The 21890-nt window shown below is 47.3% G+C and overlaps 1 protein-coding gene across 1 annotated transcript; it reads left to right on the plus strand.

The window, feature by feature from the left end:
- The first annotated feature begins 284 nt into the window (after positions 1–284).
- Positions 285–19043, plus strand: KLHL42 (kelch like family member 42). The gene is made up of 3 exons (XM_037144860.2): positions 285–1252; positions 10711–10904; positions 13887–19043. Exons 1-3 carry the CDS (start codon positions 378–380, stop codon positions 14336–14338), a joined length of 1521 nt encoding a protein of 506 aa, XP_037000755.1. The 5' UTR covers positions 285–377; the 3' UTR covers positions 14339–19043.
- The last annotated feature ends 2847 nt before the right edge of the window (positions 19044–21890 follow it).

Genomic DNA, 21890 nt, shown 5'->3' on the forward strand with positions numbered 1-21890 from the left:
CGTGGGGGTCCTGCGGGCGGAAGTGCGAAGCGGGGTGGGGAGGAGGCTGCGGGCGGGGGGCAGGGGCACCCTCCGGGCTGACGCGGCCCGGGACGGCCCGCCCGGTGCGCGGCGGCCCCGGTTTGGCGCCGAGCCGGGCGAGGAGGGCAGGGGCGCCGCTCGTGGGGAGCGGGACGGAGCCGCGCGCCCGGGACGGGAGGAGGGGCTGCCTCGGGGCGCCGCCGCGACCCGGATAGGCCGGGCGAGCGCGGGAGGGAGCGGGCGGCCCTGCCCGGTCTCCGCCCGCGGGCGCCCCACCCGGAACCCGGCGAGCGCGCGGGCGGGGACGCGAGCGCGCAGAGCTGGCGGGCGGCCCCGCGGCCCCCGGCCCCCCAGCCATGTCGGCCGAGGAGATGGTGCAGATCCGCCTGGAGGACCGCTGCTACCCGGTGAGCAAGAGGAAGCTCATCGAGCAGAGCGACTACTTCCGCGCCCTCTACCGCTCCGGCATGCGCGAGGCCCGGGGCCAGGAGGCCGGCGGCCCCGAGGTGCAGCAGCTGCGCGGCCTCAGCGCGCCAGGCCTGCGCCTGGTGCTGGACTTCATCAACGCCGGCGGGGCCCGCGAGGGCTGGCTGCTGGGCCCGCGGGGAGAGAAGGGCGGGGGGGCGGCCGAGGAGGAGGAGATGGACGAGGTGAGCCTGCTGTCCGAGCTGGTGGAAGCGGCCTCCTTCCTGCAGGTCACGTCCCTGCTGCAGCTGCTGCTGTCCCAGGTGCGGCTCACCAACTGCCTGGAGCTGTACCGCCTGGCGCAGGTGTACGGGCTGCCCGACCTGCAGGAGGCCTGCCTGCGCTTCATGGTCGTCCACTTTCACGAGGTGTTGTGCAAGCCCCAGTTCCACCTCCTGGTGGGGTCTCCTGCTCAAGCCCCAGGGGATGTCACCCTGAAGCAGAGGCTGAGGGAGGCCCGGATGACTGGAACGCCTGTCCTCGTGGCCCTGGGGGATTTCTTGGGGGGACCCTTGGCCCCTCACCCCTACCAGGGGGAGCCCCCGTCCATGCTCAGGTATGAGGAGATGACTGAACGTTGGTTTCCGCTGGCCAACAACCTTCCCCCCGACCTGGTGAATGTCAGGGGTTACGGGTCTGCCATCCTGGACAACTACCTCTTCATAGTGGGCGGGTACAGGATCACTAGCCAGGAGATCTCCGCGGCGCATTCCTACAACCCCAGCATCAACGAGTGGCTCCAGGTGGCCTCCATGAACCAGAAGAGGTAAGCCCCCAGCAGAGCGCTGCTGCTTTCCCATTCGTTCGCTTGATTGTGAGTTCATTCCCCTCGTATTTAGTGAGCACTCCCAGGAGGGTGTGCTGAGGTGGGAATGACATCTGGAGTTGGCCTTGACTCTGGCAAAGTTCCCAATGAACTAAGAACTTTCAAGGAAGAAGTCGCCCCAGTGAGGTCAACCAGCTGACTAGTTTCCTTGCAGGTATTGTCTTTAGGCAAACTGCTTTCTTTGCCTTTATCCCAGTGTGGGGGAAACATTGTGGTCTCCCAGGGTGCTTACAACTGTTCTTTAGTTTTGCTTTTATTTTTACTTTTTAAAAAAACTTTATGGCTCTGATCCTGATAGTGATGGCACATTGGGCAGGGGCCTGTCACACTGACTTCGGGGGACTTTGTGGTGGTGTTAGTGCAGAAGGCTTCCACCCTGAGGCACCAGTCTATTATCAGGAGACAATCCTGAGGATTGTGTTAACCCTACCTGGATAGGATTGCCTTTCTTATTTTTTTCCTCTCTTCTGCATCTCACTTTCTCCCTGACAGTCATGTTACTATCCACACAAAGCTTGAGCCTGGAATCGGTTACCTACACTGTTGGAATTTTACCACCTACCTCAACCTTCTCCCTTCCCATCATTCAAAACCCTCCCAGTATGCACTTGGATAACGAGGGAAGGAGGGGAAAAGGAGATGTTGGGGCTGGGGGGGGCAGTTAGAAAAAGGAGGCAGGGAAGGAATAGGAAAACAAGAGCAAGGCAGGTAACAGGAAGAGGCGGTAGGAAATAAAGGCAGTAGGGACCAAGATGGCCCCACAGCCATTCAGAAGTGGGGAGAGGAATCAGTGTAACCCAAGAAAGAACAAGACTAGCCTTTCTCCTAGCCCACCTGTGTCTGTCTTCAGCCCCACCGCGCCTCCTGCCCTGAGGTGTGGAGCGAAGAGTCGGGGACTCACCAGCTGTCAAGGAAAGTCTTAACAGGGATGGGGAAGTCACTACACATATCTACTTCACTTGAAGGGCTCCCAGGCTGGGGAGCGCTAGCTTTATTTCTACTGTAATAGAACATTTATTTTGGTAAACGTTCTGTTTTTTCTGAAGAATAAAAATAATTTGTAATTATTCTAGGAAACTGGGAAAATGGAAAAGAATAAAGGAGCAGGAAGGCTGTCCCTCCCCCTTCCCCCTTCCAAGCAGCAATAACCATCTGCAGGTTAGCATGCTGCCTTTCAGCCTCATTTTAGTGCATTACTTATACCGTTGACATGACAGCATATTTAAAATTCGATATCAGAAGCGTTATTTTTAAACAAATTTTAGGAGCTTTACTGAAGCAACAAGGAAACATTGAGCGGATGTGAGTGGTGCTCAGATTCAGGGTGGGAGGCCCAGCGGGTGGTCCATCACCTCTCTCCCGAGTCTCCCGCTCTGTCCGCTGGAGCTCCGCTTGCTGCCGGGGGTTCCATGACGCTCACACTGTGCCCCTCTTTCTGTCTTGACCGATACTTGGTGGTCTTTTTTCCCCCATAGGAATACCCTTTCTGTCCCCATTGAGAAGAAAAGTAATGCCTGAATACATGTTTAGAAAAATTGCAAGTGACATGAAAAACTATAGAGTAAAACATTTCTTGTCCTTAGCTGTACTTATATATTATATATGATTGGTGTACATGTGGGGTGTATATGTAACTTATACATGTCCATTTTAACTCAGACGAAGGTATGCTGATTATTATAGCACTTGTAACATGTATAGCACATGTTATTTCCACTTAACATGCCTGTGTCTGGTGGTGGTTCTTTTCTGTATCAGCAAACATAGGTCTACCTCACTCTTGTTAGTGGCTACATAGTATTCCAGCCCATGGATATACCATCATGTAATTAGCCCTTCTTTTATATGTGAAGATTTGGAGTGCTTCCATTGCCATTATAAACAATACTGTATTGAACATCTTATATGTGTATATGCCTTACTAGGCATATGTGAGTTAGTTCTACATGGCAAGTTCCTGGAATCCCTGGATAAGTGACTTGTGTGAATATTTCCAAATGAGAGATTATTCTTTTCATGTGATTATCAGCCATTTGTATACTTTTATAAGTAATCTTTGACAGCTTAAAAAAATTGGCTCATTTATCTTTTTCATATTTATTTTGTAAGTTATATGTATGGTTATTAGTCTCTAGTCTTTTAGGTAATGTTACACATGTTTTCCCTGCCTTTATTTGATCATAAATGCTTCAAGTGATCAGGGACAGTAGAGAATGGGCGTAACGATAAACCAGAGAGCTACTACCCCACCACAAGAGGGCTCCACCTTTCAGCCACAGCTGGTTATTGCCAAGTGGAAGTAGAAATGGTGTTGCCAGACATTTATATATCCTGATTTTTTAAATGTTGGCAGCTTACTCCATTTAAAAACAACTAAACCAACAAAAGCAATAAAAGCTTTGCAGACCTAACAAAGTGCAGGCCAGCACTGGCCTTGTGAGCTTCCAGTTTTGGGATTCAGGTTGTAGCATATTTGTATATGAAGATATTAAAACTTTTTTTTGTATTCAAATTTGTCATGTGTTCCTTGAGCTTTTTATCTCACACAGGAAAGAATTGTACAAGCTAAGACTATATAAATACTCATCTATCTAATGATCTGCCATATGATTTTGTCTTTTTACATTTAGATCTGAATCTGTTTGGGATTTATTTTCATTTAAGGTATAGTGAGAGGTTATATAACATGTTTTCTAAATGTCCCAGGACCCTCAGTCCTTCTTGCTGTGATTTGCAAAACCAGTTATTCTATGCTAATTTTCCTGTTTTCAAATTGGCACATCGGCCTTTCCTGCATCAGAAACACATTTTAAAATTATGGGAGCTTGGTGATCTGTGGACTGGGCAAGAATGGGCTTCCAGTTGTGAGTGACATTCTTTAGAGTTAATAAGACTAATGTTGTAATCATAACCAGTATGTCTTTTTCCATACAAAAAAAACTAGAAACGATTTTATTTATTGTCTGGTAGAACAGAGACCTCTTTGTTCTGCTTTGTTTACTTTAACTTCTTGGCTGTTTTTTGTGCATCTCCTTCAGTCAAGGCTTTAAAATCAGCTTGTCAAGGTCTGTTGGGATTTTGGTGAGGATTATGTGCTGTTGGTAGATTAATTTGGAGGACAATTCACAGTTTTATAATACTTTACAGCTTGAAAGATGGTTTGTTTTTCTAGGTCTTTTGGTCCTCCCAGAAGGGTTTTTTTTTTTTTTAAATTATTATCCTTTCAGTGTCTGTATATTTTTTAGTTAGGATCAATCTTAGATATTTCCTACTTATTTATTTTTTCCTACCCAGATACATTTTCCATTATATTGTCCAACTGGTCGTTGATGCCGTTTTGGCGGCTGCACCCTTCTTTATCTCCCTCCTCCTTTGGCGCCATCTGACACGCCTGCACCAGAGGTCCCTTCCTGAACCCTCGGCTGTGCTCCTCTCCCAGACTTCCAACTTTAACTGAAATGTTTTGTTAATGAGTGTCTCTCTCCCTTTCACTTGGGTTTATTTATATATGGAGGAGGCTATTTTTTTTAAAAAAATCCTCACTGGAGAATATGTTGATTGATGTTAGACCCAGGGGAGAGAGAAGGAGACATTGATATAAGAGAGAAACATCGATCATCTGCCTCCCATACACACCCTTACTGGAGATCAAACCCACAGCCTGGGTATGTGCCCTAGTTGGCAATCAAATCTGCAGCCTTTTGGTGTACAGGACGACGCTGCAATTAACTGAGCCATCCGGCCAGGGCAGGTCCAGTTACTTACTCAGAGCTTACATATTCCTATTGCAGAGATGGTGTCCAAAAACAATAGATGCCTGCAATGCATGGTTTGTTGAATTGTGACATATATTTTTATGTCATTGTAATAAAAGCCAATGTATAATTTTATATTACTTTAAACTATAATATTATAGTGAACATTTTAATCGTATGTCATTATAGTTATTTAGAATCACTGAAAAATAATATGTAACATTTAACTGAAAGTTTAGTCTGTGCTAGTTACTGTTCTCACTACTTTGCATGTAATTTTTCCACTTACTCTTCACAAGGGCTGTCTTAGGCCAGTTCCCATTTTATAGAAGCAGAAACCAAGGCGTGGAAAATTAAATGGATTGCTCAGGGTGTGAACTAAGTTTAGTAACCAAAATGTAAGTATCTATTGAATATGTATAACTATTTAGAGTATTTACAAGTTATGGCTTATAAACCAGCTGTGACCATCTTCATGCAGATGTTTAGATTTTCCTTGTAAAAATGATTTTCTTCCAAGAAATAGAGCCCAGATATTTTATGGTGCTGCGCCACTCTTCAAATTTTATCACGTGTGGACAGCTTCACCGCAGCCTTTGTGTCCAGCATTTTTCTCATCCCCATTGGACAAACAGCAAAGATGACATGGTCCCTGCCCACAGGAATTTGAAATTGAGTTTATGTGATGAGACCAGTAAAAATGAAACCTAGCTGTTTCTGGCTAATGCAGCCTGCACAGGCTCCGGGAGCACTGGAGGGAACTCAGAAGCTTCCGTCAGAATGGCAGATTTCACATCCACTTTGATTCACTGCTCTTGGGCTGTACGCACCGTTCTACTTTGACAAAGGGGTCAGAGCAGCTTGCTTTCCCCAGGCACTGAACAGTGTCATGATTCCAGAATCTTACTTAGCAAGGGGCTGGCAAGGACCCTGGGATTAGGAGCCTTTGTACACCCTGTGCACCTTGGAGAACAGGGTGCTGTGTGACCAGCGGTGGATAAAAAAGAAATGAGCAGTGCTCTACCCACACACTTGAAAATGGCAGTGAGTACCCATCACTCTCTGAGAGGCTGCGTCCCAGTCCAGGTGTGCAACGCTGCCAACTGGTCTGCACACGGATGTGATCTCAGGTGTTGGGACCTAGCTCTTCACACGTGAAAGCTTGTTTTCCCTGCTCTCTTTAATTAGGGATAACTTGCAGAAACTGGCCCTTGTGGCAGGAGTCAGTTCATTAATTCCTGTATTTCTGACCTGGCCTCCAGTCCCTGCCATTGCCCTGCACTTTTGCTCCGAACTCGGAGTTGGTGTCCTCCTTTTCTGCCACAGCCAGGCCACTGAAGAAACACAGTCTGCTGGCAGAAGTGGTGTTGGAGTTGTCAGACTTGGCAGTCCGCTGTCCTCCGAGCCACAGCTTAGTGTTCCGAGCATTCTCTAGAGACAGGGAGCCATCAGGAGACCGTGTACCCCAGGGTCGTGGTGCGGCGCAGCCGGGGATCGATGTGAAAGGAGGACACCTACCAGGGACACCTACCAGTCTGTGCACTCCCCGCCCCCGCCCCCAGCGGAATGTTGGCCAACACTTTAAATTGCACTGGAGTCTCTCAGGGGTGGTGACTACATGTTCCTAACGTCTCCCCTCTCCCTGGTCCCCGGGGGAGGCTAATACGCAGGGAAGTGGCAGCAGAGGGGGAAGCGGACACAGAGGGACCTGGGTGCCCTGCAGACTGTGTAGCTGAGGAAGGACTGGAGCAAGGGAGGGTCTAGCGGGTCTGGCTGTCTCATTGGAGCTGTTTCTCTCTCATTGGAGCAAGGGAGGGTCTAGCGGGTCTGGCTGTTTCTCTCTCATTCTTTTTTTTTTTTTATTTATTTAAAGATTTTATTTATCTTTAGAAAGGAAGGGAAGGAGAGAGGGAGAGAAACATTTGCCTCTCGTGTGTCCCCTGCTAGGAACTGGCCTGCAACCCAGGCATGGGCCCTGACTGGGAATTGAACCGCGGTCCTCTGGTTCACAGGCCTGCACTCAATCCACTGAGCTACACCAGCCAGGGCTTCTCATTCTGACTGTGACAATAATGAACCTTTCTATGGAGAAATGCACAGCCGTGGCTTATGTTTCTTGAGCTCTTGCTCTGGGCAGCACATTGCAGTCTGGACTTCAGTTGTCAATTCCCCTTTCATGCTCACTGCATCACTGTGAGGTTGATACGATTATCGGTCCCATTCCCCAACGGGGAAACTGAGGCTCCCCGAGTGTAATGAGCGCATATTTAGTCACAGGGCCAGCGCCCTCTGCTGCTCGGACCTGGTGCCTGCTGCCTCCCTGCCCTAGCATCCAGCTATTAACCATCAATGTTTGTGCACTGCTGTTTGTCGTGGTTTAGGTTACGTAGCTTTTAAGGATTTAAAGAGCTTTTCATTTCTTCTAAGGGAAGCAGAAATGAAATTGTTTAATTTTGTTCACTTTCATTTCTGTTTACTATAAGTCAAGTATGTAGCTATAAGCAGAGTATCTGGTTTTAAAAATTCTTTTTGCCTCCCAAATGTATTCTGTCAGTGATCAATATTAGGAAAAACACTGCAGAGACCATACTTTTAAAAACAATTGATAGCTTGAATTCATACTTTAACCATTCAAGAAATGAAGAGTAGAAGAATTATTTTTTAAAAAGTTGGAAATGGGGTGGAGAGCGGCAAGGATTTGTGGAAGAGAGCAGTTTGCACGGACTCTCAGAGTCCACTGGCCAGTAACAAAAGCCGCTGCAGTGGACAAATGAGAACCTGACCTTCCTGCAGCTGAGACACGTAGGCTCCTGACGTGCAGAAGAGCATTCCTTCTAAGTGACCTGTCTCTGCAAGTGCTGCCCTTTCTAACCTTACTGCCTATGAGGCTGCTCTCTTCTTTTTTAAAAATATATTTTACTGATTTTGCCATTACAGTTGTTCTATTCCCCCCTTCATTCCCCTCCACCCTGCATACCCCCTCCCCCACCCTTCCTCCCTTTAGTTTATGACCATGTATCTCAAGTTCTTTGGATTCTATATTTCCCCTACTATTCTTGCCCTCCCCTTATCTATTTTCTACTTACCGTCTATGCTACTTATTCTCTGTACCTTCTCCCCCCTTCTCCTCCTCCCACTCCCCTGTTGCTAACCCTCCATGTGATCTTCATTTCTATGGTTCTGCTCCTGATCTAGTTGTCCTCTTAGTTTGCTTTTGTTTTAGGTGTGGCTCTTAATAACTGTGAGTAGACTGTCCTCTCTTCTTAGCCCCACCTCAGAGGTGGGCAAACTGGGGCTCAGAAAACCTGACATTCAGTGGCTTGTCCAAGGAGCCCTCAGCGGAATGGGCAATGGAGCAATGGAGCAGTTGAGCAATGGAGCTGAGATTTCTCTGAACAAACCTGGGCTCATAATCCTTAGCACTATGCCTCTTCATTAAGCGGTCTGTTTTTGGGTGGCAATTTCACCTTCAAACAAATTCAGTGTTGAAAAAATGTTTCCCTTCTCTTCAAGTGAATTCGAGCATGTTGGGGTCTGGAGAGGTGGCATTTACTTTTAACTGCCTATTCAACCTCGAAAAGAAGCCCCTTACATCTTCGCTCAGGACAAATGATGATGCGGGATGAATGCTAAAAGCTGTTTTGATCCAAGAAAATGTACTATCTGTGTACCTACGGGAAGCAAAAACAAATTGCGGGCTGGTACAACTGAGTGCTTATTTACCAGCTTTATTTCCTTTGGTTCCCCAAATTTGCGCACACAGAGAGGGCATCATGGTCAGGTTTTAAGGACCATTGGCAGCAGGAAAGGTAAGCAGCCTGAACCAGGGACCCCCCAGTAATTGCCACCTCTGTGAGGTCTGTTGGCATGAACATTCGAGTGGCTGGCTGGGTTTAAGGGACAGTATGGGCTTCTTGCTGAAGAGTACTCTATTCACTCTCTGATTTGAAAAACAAAACAAAACTAAGGCTACTGAACTATAAACGGTACAAGCGCCTTTAAAAATCTGAATCATAATGCATTAGTGTTTACTGAACACCTTTTAGGAGATCGAGGGTGGACTGCTGGCTCAACGGCTGCTTCTTAGTCCACCCTCTACATACCTTTTTCACCTGTAGCCCCTCTCTCTCTCCGGATGTTGTTACTTTTGAAGAAATCATTGTGTTTGCAGGAGACGTGACTCTCCAAGTACCTGGCCCCTTTTATTTCAGGTACTTGGAAATGGAGAAACTGGAGTGTTAATATCTTACCCCTGTGTGGTACGGTCTGATAAACTGTGTGCTGTGTCCTGACCCACCAAACGACCAGTACCCTGTGCTGGGTGTTACCCCTGCTAGAGAAGAGGAAGCCAAGTGGTTGGGCAGGTCCAGTGCCTGGGTACCAGCAGAGCTGGGACTCACACCCGGTGTCCTGATTTGTGTCCCGGTCTTTCTGTTGCTTCACGCTGATGCTCTTACTGTTGTAAACTGAGACCCTTGGACATACCACTGTAGACCGGCCCCGCACTCCAAATGTTTGAGCCTCCCGGCCTCCGAGGAGTTCATTCATCCCCGTGTGCTACAATGAAACTAATGTTATCTTACCAAGTCAAAGGTCACGAGGCTTTTATCCACTGTCTGAAGCCTGTGAGCAGCGTTTAATTCTGTTACTAAGTATGGGGCTTGAAACCTGTGTATTTCTCCTTTGTCTTAAATTATTTAATATTACAATAGGTGAGCACTTGTTGATACAAGTATTTGCTGAGTTAACATGTAAATACCCCAAGAATGCTTGATCAAAATGTTTAACTGGTTCAGTGCTTATCTCCCCACCTCTCCTGTTACAAAGCACCATAGAAGATGCTCTCCTATGGAGGAAGGAGAAGCAGTGATCTCTTTGGGCGTGCACTTGGTAGTGGAGTCTCTGAACTATCTTTAAGTAATTAATTTAAAATATTTTATTTATTGTTAGGGAGAAAGAGACAGGGAGCAACATTGATGGGAAATAGAAACATCGATCAGTCACCTCTCCCACGCATATGCCCACTCTGGGGACCAAACGCACAATCCAGGCAGGTGCCCTGACTGGGACTCAAACTGGCGAACTTTTGCTTTGTGAGGCGATGCCCAGCTACCTGGGCCACACCAGGCAGGGCTGAACCACTTTTAGCTCCACACTTTGCATGTGCCTACCTGTGTAAGCAATGCTGGTGTGTACCTAGGACGGAGGTTATCCACATGGTAGGAAGAATGAGATAAACATTCTCATATGTTTAGAGAGAGACAGGAAGTGGTGTGGGAGCTTTTCTCCCTTACCACCTGGTCTTGCCCCTGAAAGGAAGGTATTGAGTTCATTGCATACAGAACGACCTTGGTTCCCTGGTCAGGCTGAGAAAGATCAGCCCTTGTTCAAGTGAATTACTTATCTTCGACTGCTAAAGTTTGGAGACTGCAACATTCTTGTGGACTTTGGGGGACAAGAGGGAAATTTGAGGTGCCATTTGGCCATTCCTTGGTCTGCAGGCAGAACGGCCATCCATGTGGAGAGTGAATTTTCTTCAGCGGCCCAGCGGATTCCACACTCTGCTTTAGCAGTTCGTGCCGTTGTTGTCCAATTTCTTAATGATCAGAATAACTGTGTGGGCCCTCGTCTTCTCTCTTTCAGATCTAACTTCAAACTTGTGGCCGTTAATTCAAAACTCTACGCCATTGGCGGGCAGGCTGTTTCCAATGTCGAGTGTTACAGTCCCGAGCAGGACGCGTGGAACTTCGTGGCGCCCTTACCAAACCCTCTGGCCGAGTTCTCTGCCTGTGAGTGTAAGGGCAAAATTTACGTCATCGGAGGGTACACGACCAGAGGTAAGTGACGTGGGCCCAGGAAGGGGTCCTCTGATATGTCAGCTTCAGCAGCCTGGGCAAGGGTGGGGGTGCCAGAGAGCACACTGCAGTGTGCGCGAGTGTGCTTCTGTGCATTGTGTACTGTATGTTTACACACCTGAAAGGAAGCAAGTCCCATTCGACAAGGGTGGTGTGCACAGGAGCGGGCCTTTGATGCCTTTGCGTGAGCATGGAAATGGGATGGGGCGGGGGGGGGGCTGTGAAGAAAAGAGTGGGTTTTCTTTTGCTCTGGAGAGCCAGCCTTACAGTCTGTCGTGGTTCATAATGTGCAGATACAGTGTTTCTCTGGCGGGTTTTATTCTGCTGTTCTGGGTAGGAAGGTCACATCAAAAGGTTCTGAGGGGACAGGTGGACATGTCTTTTTGAGGGTCACCATTCAACTCACTCCCGCTGGTGGTGTGCTTCCACAGTGAAGGAGCAGCAGTGATGGGGAGGGCTGCATGGGCAGCAGCAAGCTTTCCTTCACCCAAGTCTTCATCACTCGTGAGCCCTTCCCATGTCCCTCGCAGGTAACCCTGCACTGAAGACGGTGACCAGCTTCCCCTTCACAAATAAATGAAAAAAAAAAGAGAGAGAGAGAGACCTGGCACTCAATTCATTCATCTTCAACATTGGTGTTCAGGTTGTGCAGGCCAACTTTATGTGCTTAGCTAAACCGTAGCCTCTGGAGAGTCTGTGTGTGTACGTGCACCTGAGCATCTGTGTGTCTTTTCTCCCAGGAACATAAATGCAGTTACTCACTTGTGAACATTGCTCAGAATTGCGATTCCCCGCTGGGCTCTGTAACTCAGAAGGAGCCCCCTGGGTTGCCTGTGCGCAGGTCTCTCGGGTCCTCTCCTGAGCAGGCGCTGAGCCCTGGCCGCAGCATGGCACCCCGGAGTGCTCTGCCGGTGGACTGGCCGGTTTTTCCATGACCCTGGCTGAGTGAGTGTTCTTTAGATTTGACCTGGAAAACCCTTGCTTGTGTGTTTTCTAGTTCCCAAAGCCACTACTAATGTACCTTTTTGACTTGGGCCACCCACTGAGAATCCTGTCCCAGTTTCCCCAAACCAGGTACCCTGGACAGGACGGTGAGGTGATGTGGGTGGGTGGGTGTTTGTGGAAGTGCTGGAAATGAGTTTTCTAAGATGAGAGGGTGGGACAGTTACTTGTACTCTGAAGCCCCCTTCTTCTCTGCTTAGGCTCTTCCTGGTACTCCCTCCGAATCCTCTGTACGTAAAACAAATCACAATTGTTATGAGAAACAATTCAGGGCTTAACACTGAGTTCTTAGCTACTGACTTCTTGAGTGAGACTTTTAGAATTTAGTAAGTTGCAGTTCAAGCTTTTTATGATAGCTATTTGGTTATTATAAATCTTTGGCAGACTCTGAAGAGTTTTGTAAAAATTCAATAGAAAGTAATAGTAACCACTAATGGGAAGAAGGGTAGTTTGTTAAACTTCAGAATCCACTGTACACATAAAGGCAAAAAGATCATTCCTCCAACTCAAACCACCTCACCATGGTCTGAGTCCTCACTCCCTCGCTGAGCAAGGAGAGAAAACATTTACAGAAGGCCTGGGAAGACCTCCAGACCTGGGACCGAGAAACACACTGACGCTTCACTGGAATAAGCCCTTTATTCAGCGGTGGGGAGCCAGGTTCCTAAGGAGCACTTTCTGATAGATTAGCAACTGAGCTCCTTTGGGCTGTCTTCTAGAATGAGCTTTATCACAATAGCTGCAGTAAAAAGGAATATAGGGAGATAGTAGTGTGGGTGAAAAACAGGAGAACAGTCCTTGAGGCCACAGCAATTCTAAAATTTGTACAGGGGCCTGTGCACACACAGGGTTGGTGTTCCCTTGGTGACCCCCAGGAGATGCCTGTCTCGGCAGGAGACACAGGGGTGGAGCTCTGTGATCAGTGCTGTCTGTGTGGGGATCCCGCTGCTGCCGCAGTCAGGAGGCTGATCACTTCAGTTGTGTGTGAAGCCGAGCTCTCTCTTATGCTGATAGATTTTGTTGTTTCTTAAACACACACACACAACAACAACAAACAGAAAGTTCATTCTTTCTGATAACTCAGCATTTTCCCCCCTGTGAAACTAAAATATTCTTTCCAAGAGAAGAAGAGAAAAAGTGGAAAAGATATTTTAAATCTCACAAGCATTTTTCAAAAGGACAGTAGGTGATACTTTCCCTTAAAACAGCTAATCATTTAAAGTAATGTCACAGCAAGCAGTCTTTCATCTGCTGTCTGATTTTATCCACACAGTAACTATCCCCTTTGAAATGGGCCAGGGAGAGGGGAGGGCCTTTGTTAGTGTGTCTCTGTGGTTACAGTTGGGAAATAAAATTGCCAAGTGATTCTGTGACTCCAAGGCCAGAGGTGAGACTTGGCATTTCTCCCGACTTGCAACTTTGTGTTCTTTTCTTCTGACAGCCCTGAAAACCCCGCTTGGCTCACTTGTCTTGTTTAGTAGAATCCGTTGGCAAGAGTAGATGTTCTCGGGGCTCACGCTGTCATCTGCACTAAGTTGACAATGCAGTTGTGGGGGGCGGGGCAGTCAGTCTGGGGGTGTTGATGAGGTTTCTGAGGCTCTGCTTCTTCTCACATTGATTGGTCCATTGGTTCTAAAAGGTGTAAGGGTGTCAGGTGGGGTGGGGTGATACGCAGGTCACAACCGCTCATCTCCTTGGCCTTACTGATTCCGAGAGCTTTCCAGGGCAGGGACGTGGGTGCCTGTGAAGTGAGTGGGGGGCAGTTCCAGATGGATCCCCTCCCAGCCATCTCTAAACACTGCTTTCCCAAGCTCTGCTTTTCTGAAAGGGTTTTGCCTCTGGGTATCAGTTATTCCAGTGGAGGCAGGCGGTTACTCACAGCGCAGGCGGTTACTCACAGCACAGGCAGTGCCTGGTGCTGCTCAGGACTGTGTCATCGTTCGGCTGCTCCTCTCGTTTCAGACCGGAACATGAACATTTTGCAGTACTGCCCCTCTTCCGACATGTGGACGCTCTTTGAGACGTGTGACGTGCACATTCGCAAGCAGCAGATGGTGTCTGTGGAGGAGACCATCTACATCGTGGGCGGGTGTCTCCATGAACTGGGGCCCCACCGGAGGGGCGGCCAGAGCGAGGACATGCTCGCCGTGCAGTCCTACAACACGGTCACGCGGCAGTGGCTCTACCTCAAGGAGAACACGTCCAAGTCGGGCCTCAACCTGACGTGCGCACTGCACAACGACGGCATCTACATCATGAGCAGAGACGTCACCCTGTCCACCAGCCTGGAGCATCGAGTTTTCCTCAAGTACAACATCTTCTCCGACAGCTGGGAGGCATTTAGGCGATTCCCGGCCTTTGGACATAACTTGCTGGTGTCCTCTCTTTATCTGCCCAATAAAACAGAAACGTGACTGAGCAGACCTAGTGTTTAAAAGACACTTGGTTCCAGACAAAAAAAAATTATCCACAAAGAAGTGTGTCCCATTTCAAGGGAGACTGATTTCTAAAGGGAAACTGTGGGTTAAAGTAGGTCACATGTACAATTGCTGTCAACAAGCTGACTTGAACAAATTACTTGAAAACTTGTGGAGAGAAGAGACCAACTTCATTATTTTTTAAATTATTGGCTTTTAAATTATGGGAACAAATCCATGATCATGTTTTCATCCAGATATAATACCCTTAGGCCGGTGGTGAAAACTGATCATCACGAACAACCTTCATTGTGTCTGCTTAGTAAAGGACCAATGCCAGTAACCGGCGTGGGTGGTAAGGGTGGTTTTAAAATGTGTTTTATTTGGGTCACTTGAAATATCATGAATACCTTAAGTGAAAGTTTTATTTTGTTGTTCACTTACTTGACGAACATTTATATTAACACTGTGTTCTCCCCCCCCTCCCTCAGTTATGCCTGCATTCACTTCCAGTGTGTTGAAAACAGGGTTCTATGTTTGCACATTTTATTTGCTACCTTCCAGGCAAGGCGCAATGACGCAGCTGTGCAGTGAAGCCTTGCAAGGCAGGACCCGGTCCTCCCAAACTCGGTAAAGACATTCTCAGCTACTTTTCCAGTCTTTTTTGCAGTTATGAATGCTGAGTAAATAGGCAGATATAGCCTTCGTTTTATTTATGTGGCAGATTGCGGATGTATGTGGTCAGATAAGCTGCATTGCTAGGCATTCTGTATTGTTTAAAAGAAGATGCCATGTTTAAAAGGATGGAGATATATATATGTATATATATAATTTGTATATGTGTCTATATAGTTAATATATAGACATGTATATATATCATATATATAATATATATGTGTGTGTATATATAACTTGAGTTTTAAATCTAAATTCAGATGAGAAGGGAAAGAAATACCAAATAACAAAAAACACTGCCTTTGAGAGTTACTTTTACTGAAAGTAATTGACTTATTAGTTCTTTTAAGATTTGAAAAAATAATCTTATGTTTAGATCATGCATCTTTCTGATTTAATTTTAGCCCTGTAATTCATGCTTTGCTTTTGTGGGGTAAGGCGAGGGCAGCTGTGAAATGTTGGTGCTGGAGAGAGGGGAAGAAGCTCTTATGGCCGTGGCCCGGCACCGGGGGTGTTCGTGACCTTAGGTAAGGGGCTCCGCTTGCCTCAGCGGTTAGATCAGATGCATCCTCGTTCAAGCACTTGTTTGTTTTCCATAAGTCGGGTCACAGCGGATAAAAGCTTCTGCCAATCACAGATCAGCATGTCTTTAAAAACAGAACACACATACTTACAGAAATTGTATTTTGATTGATAAACACTGTCTGAAATTCTCTAATCCTTTGCAATGGAATCAGTTAAACTGTGTGCTGGATTCTGTCCTTCTGTTCCAGCATTCTGGTTGCAGTGTGCCTCACTTTGGGCAAATTCCACAGACAGACAGACAGACGGACAGACTGTCGTGACACACTCACGTGTTTACCAGACACGCTCGAGTGCCTCCAGTCGGCATTCACCATGCACACATAGTGGAGAGGAGTTAACAAGCTCTTCCATTCATCAGAGGAGTTGCCACAGGGTCTCTTTACAGTCATGGTCTCCTCGTGTATTTAGAATAGAGGTCTGGCTGTCAGAATTGTATTTGCACAGCTTTTCAGGAATAGTACCAGGTGAAAAATGAGGTAATCCTTTATTGTGGACGTGGGGACAGATCTTTGTATCTTGTCACCAACTAATCTTATCAGTACTCAGAACACCATTTAAGGGTTTCTAAGCCATATCCATTTATTCTCAAATAGCCTTTTAAAAAAACCCAACAACTCTGAGCTGAAATCTTCCTGAGAGTGGTACTTTAATAATAGGTTGATATTCATTTATATTCATTATAGAATTGAGTTTCTAGTGATCTGTATTCCATTACACATGTTTTAAAATCTAATTTATTTTAGGTAGCTTTAACTTCTATTGCCACAGAGCTTAAATTTTTAAAGTCTTAACCTTACATATTCAGAAGATTCAAGCCAGTTGAAGTAGTTCTATAAAAGCAATTATAGATTAGCTTGTAAATAACCACATTGTATTAAATGCAGTATTAGTCCTGCCAACCAGCTCTCTTCCTCATTACATTCTTTGGGCCTGTTTTCCTAATGCCAACAATTAGATCCTTGGACCAAGTGAAGGCATATTCTGATGCGAAAAGCTCTTTTTATAAATCCGGTTTGGCGTGTGTGTGTGTGCACGCGTGTATCGGTGTGTGCATGTGTCCCCTGGCGTGGCGCAGCTCTCTCCGGGACTCACAGGCTTCTAACAAGGCGCTGTAGCTCTGGGCCAGGGAGAATGTGCACTAGGGGCAGGTCGGCGAATTCGGGACGTCGTTCCTCCTGCTGCGCTCATCAGCTGTGTTGACATTTCGAGGGCCGTTTCCATCCAGCTCTGTTCCCTTGTCGGTGCCGTGTTACAGTGAAGACTCCACCCATGTTCAAGGCGAAGCTGCTTTGAAAAGCATCCCTAATCCCCCAGGATTTTGCTCCTTAATACTATCCCTCTGTTTTCTCCTTTTCTCTGTGTTGTCTGTCTTTCCTGAGATGCCTCTGTGGGGTGCTGACCTTCCACTGTGGGGAGGGGAGTTCCGGGAGGAGCCCCCATGGTGGCCCCCCTGCCAGGAGCCCCCTATTTACCTAGAATGGTCTGAACCCCAGACAGTGAGTGAGTCTTGAGCTTGGGTTGGTGGGGGGACAGGATGTGGTTATTGGTTCTTTCATTCTTTCTGATTTTCTTTTCAATGCCTTGAGTGTCGGGCCTCGCCCTTTAGTGTTCTTTGAAGGGTTTTCTAATGAACCTGTGAGATTTGATTATTTCAACAGGGTCAGGTAAGTCATGGCAATGAAGTACTGCAAAGGTTGTGGATCACAGCACAAAACAAGTAGATTAAGCCTGAACACCAAAGAGGTGGACTCTGCCATTTCTTTGGACCAAGATCTCAAGTAATTCCAAATGCCTTAAGTATCAAAGTCATACTGAGATGGAGCACGTGGAGTACATTCACTCTCCACAGAAGGAGCGAGCGAGTAAATGCTCCTTCTCTTTCAATAAACTTACTTACTGAGCATCGTGGATGCCGTGTTTTCAAATTTCCAGGTTCGAGTCACGACTCTACCTGTTTAAGTGCAGGCTGATCGAATGGAAAGGCCTCGGTCTTCCTGGTCAGCCAGCGTTTAATGAGCAGTGGCTTAATGCAGAGCATTCGAGAGGCAGTATAGCAGCAGAAAGGTGACACTCCGTGTCATCGGTCCTTCAAGGTGGCATTATGGGTGAGTGGCACAGCTTTCCTCTGCACCAGGAATTGCCCTCAGAGTCCATCACCAGCCTGTCAGAGAGGTGAAGTATTTGTCATCTCTGCCTTAGACAGACAATGGATGAATTAGGTGAGTAGATACTACCCACAATGGCTTTAGAAGTAATGAGGGGATTTAGCTCAGCTCCCCGGTTCCCAGAAATATTTTCAGCCTGTCATATGCAAGAAGGCAAGGCTAAGAACTAGGGACACATGTAAATAAGCCACCATCCCTGACCTTGAAGAGCTTACCACCTTGTGAAAATGTTCGCCATAATTGTAAGTAGAGCGTCCTTCAAACACACCCACTTTGGTGAGGCGCACAGGCTCTCTCTGGCTTGGCAGCCTCTTCAGGCCCGGTCCAGTCTGTCCATTTATGATTTGCTGCCATGTACCAGCTTTTCTCTAAACTTGAACATTATATTTTTGTTTTTATGGTGTGCTTTTTTCCTCACTACTTTTCATAATCTCTGTACTTCTTTTGGGGGGGGCATTATGTGATCTTTATATAAAAATACTTACTGGGCACCACAGCCTATGTTGCTGAAGACTCAGCAACTTGAGCCCTTGAAAAGAAGGAGCAAAGCCAGGGACGTTCGTGTTCACAGAGAGGCAAGCTGCCTGTGTGCGCATTTATACCCACGCCTTTAAAACACTTCCATAAAGAGAGTAAGGCACTAGTTCGGACCAAAAGTGCGTTGATTTTGCCATTGTGTGAACTGTCAAAGGGTGTTTTCCCAGCCTTATGTTTCCCTCACATGTATTCACTTTTCATTTTTTTGTGTTAACTTTGGGGCACGATACAAAGTACATACCAGTTGGCACATGCTGACTTCTGCACTTGACATAACCATTTTTATTCATTCCTACGGGAGACAGATTAACTGTAAAAGATTCAATTTTGAGGAACAAAAGTGTGCCGAAATTACTTCAATGAGTTGGCTGGTGCTTTCTCCCACGGATGTCCTAGTTTGTTACTAGTTAAAAAAGGAAAATGTAAAATGTAATTATTGTCATTTTTCTTCTAAAAAATCTTATAGGGGCTCTTTAGATGTCTCTACAATGTTTTCATATCTAGTGGTCATTTTGGGAAAAATGATAATTTGTAGAATAAATAGTTATGTTTTGTTATGACTGCTACATTGTTAAAAAGATTGTACTGAGTCTTCAGTTTCAAGCGTGACTTAAAATGTAAACATTATCATATGGTTCATTTAAATACAATGATGCCTATGAAGCACTTGCTCAACCAGCACCCATTTTGTGTTTAGAACTCTAGAAGAAAATGTCTTCAAATAAAGTGGTTCTAAATCAGTTCTTGTCGCCTGTCAGGTGTGTGCACCGGCTGCATGCTCAGGGCCTGGCCGGGAGGGAGGAAGTAGGTGCAGCAAGAGAAAGGCCCTGCACGGGGGGTGGGGGGAAGCTTGCGCTTCCTGGGGAGGCCAGGCCGAACCTGTGAGCCAGGTGCCGAGGTGATAACGTGTTGTCAGGAGAGCTAGGTGCGGCAGCGGGGACTGTGAGAGCTCTTAGACTTCGCCAGAGGGATCTGGGAGGAGGGCTCCTGGTCCTTGTAGTCTGAGTCCCACAGCGCAGCGATTGTGACCCACCACGATCCCTTCCTCCCAGTTTTCTACCTTGTCCCCCTGGTTCTTTCTCAGCACCCTTCACTCCAGGAAAATGGAATCACACAGCTCCTTGCTTTTCTATTGCACCAGTTAGGATGGGCTGGCTGGGAGGGGCTGAGGGCACTGTCACAAAATGGGCTTCAATTACTACATGTCCTTTCCTCTCCATCCTTTGATTTCCCGCCATATGGGATCATGCCTGCATTCACATGCCCGTCTTCTACAGACATTTTTAAGAATGATTCAACTTAAAATAATTCTACCACCTCATTAAAAAAACATCCCAAAACTTACCCACCTTTCCCCCAAAGGAAGCAAGTGAAAATCAGATCCAGCCATTGCATCCAAGGGGGACCTCCTAGCTCACTGAGCCCCAGGCTGAGCATGGTCAAGGGCCTGTCCACCCCTCCAAAGTCCCTGCGTGGCCACTCCGTTCTGACAATCTATAAGTCAGTGAGCAATTGAACTATTTCCTACCCATCCAGGACATGACAAAACAACACATCCAATACTAATTGAGCACTTACTCTGTGCTGTACGAGACCTAAGCATCTTTTATAGAACTTAATCCTCACAACAATACCATGTGGTAAATATGAATATTATCCCGCATGACACTGGAAGAAACTGGTACTGCAGGTCCCACGTTCCCATTTGGGAAAAGGGGGAAGGGAAAGCTACACACAGCTGTCACTGATCCAAGTTGTACACTTTTCCTACAGATTGGGGCTAGCAAGGGCTCCCTGCCCCGGGGGTGGAGCGGGTTTCTGATCAGCCAGTCCTGGCCCCCGGTTCTGGTTCTGCTTCGCAGCAGGTTGCCCCAGGGTCGCGCCTGGGTGAGCACACCCTAGGCAGCCCTCTTCCTGTCGGCGTGGTTATGGGAGGTGTGCGGAAGAAGCCTCGGGATTTCTGCGAAGGTGGAGGAATTCTAGGCCCCTTTTTGGGGCTGTAAACATTTCCTTGGCAATAAAACCCTTAAAAAAGAAACCAGTTAGTTGCTGGCAGATCTGATATCTGGCAACGCTGTGGGCCACAGGCCCAGATCCAGTTCCTTAAACTTGGGGCCATCTTTCTGATTTCTGTCTGTTGGCCACAGACTTCCTGTCCATGCCCTTCATCTTCAGCTGAGTGGCTCCATTCTGTTCCTCAGCTTTGGGGGGGAAAAAAAACTGGAACAGTATGCCTGAAACTAACATAAAATAATATTACATGGGAAATGTCATTGGAAAAGAAAAACCTGAAACAAAAGGGGTCTGCCCCTGCCCCAGACTGCACCCCAGAGCCCAGTGCTTCGGCAGAAATGACGGCCTCGGTGCGGCAGGAGGTGTCTGGAGATGAAATCCCCATCCCGTGTCTTTGCCGTCTCCAAGGGCCCAGTCCTGCTGTAGTTTCCTGACTCTCTCATCACGCACCTTTGTTTGAAGCAGAGGCTCTGGCTCTTGCAGTTCTGCAAGGCGTGGGCTACCTGTCCCCTTGCGGTTGTCTGGCTGCCAGTGAAGGGTTAAATGCGTAGACTGCACAGGAAGACTGGCTGAGTTTGCTTTTCAGTGCTGCCCCTCCCCAGCCCAGGTCAGGTGACGGCATCTTCCTGGGTCCGGTTTCTTTCCCTGTAGAGATAACAACAGCACACACTCTACGGGGCTGTTGTGGAAATTGAGAAAATCCATGTAAAGCATTCAGAATGACATCTGGTGCGGAGCATGCAATGAACGCGAGCTGTTATTACCCAAGCTGATGGCTGTTTCCTTTATACCTTCAAATGGGCTAGTTTGCCTGGCAGCTTATGTCTTTCTTCAAATACTTTACTGAAGCCATAAAGAGGTAGTTCACAAATCCCAAGATCCTGATGTGTCCCAAAGAACTGGCTTACAGGGTCTGAGTCTCAAGACACAGCAATGCACGCAGTCACCTTGCTTCTCCCATGAGGACACGGAAGTCCTGCCTGTCCCATCCTCCCCTCAACTCAGCTGGTTCCCTATTTCAGCTTTAGATTATTTGCAACATCCCCTCCCAAGCACCAGACTCTCTATTAAAACTCCGATTAGACCAGCTTGAGTTCTGTGTCCGTGAGTGTTGGGAAAACTCTCCCAGGGCTGAGACTGAAGAAACAGTCTGGTAACTCCAGAACTGCATCAACTTAGGGAACGTACACACAGAAGCAGCTTCCTGGGCAGCAAGACAGTGGGTCTCTGCGCCCAAAAGGGGATGGGGCTTGTCACACAGCCAAGTGGCATGGCCTCAGGTGGCCTGTGGCCACATGGCACGTGCTGGTTAAGAGCTGTAGAATCCAAAGCAGTAAACAACTCGATGGGCCCATCTAGCTGTGCAAGGTTATGCGTTTCAGGTGGTACAGGGCCACCCCAGCCAGGGATCAGCTGAAAGTCAGCTTTCTTTGTGAGATGGCATTGGTCATGTCAAATACTGGGAATCGTTTTGCCCGAGAACGAGGGAACCCCTGTTGGTTAAGCAGGGCCAAGTTTATATTCACTGCAGTAAGGGAGGGCACCACTTGGAAGGAGGGTCAGTCACCTCTCAG

The sequence above is a fragment of the Artibeus jamaicensis genome, unplaced genomic scaffold (genome assembly GCF_021234435.1).
Source record: "Artibeus jamaicensis isolate MK-2021 breed Jamaican fruit bat unplaced genomic scaffold, CSHL_Jam_final contig_233, whole genome shotgun sequence".
Lineage (NCBI taxonomy): Eukaryota > Metazoa > Chordata > Mammalia > Chiroptera > Phyllostomidae > Artibeus > Artibeus jamaicensis.

Bases quoted from the DNA above. Each gene is read 5' to 3' on its own strand.
- KLHL42 (XM_037144860.2), top strand. From the start codon at position 378: ATGTCGGCCGAGGAGATGGTGCAGATCCGCCTGGAGGACCGCTGCTAC. The intron at 1,253-10,710 runs GTAAGCCCCCAG...TCTCTCTTTCAG, and splicing joins GCCTCCATGAACCAGAAGAG to ATCTAACTTCAAACTTGTGG. The intron at 10,905-13,886 runs GTAAGTGACGTG...CTCTCGTTTCAG, and splicing joins CGGAGGGTACACGACCAGAG to ACCGGAACATGAACATTTTG.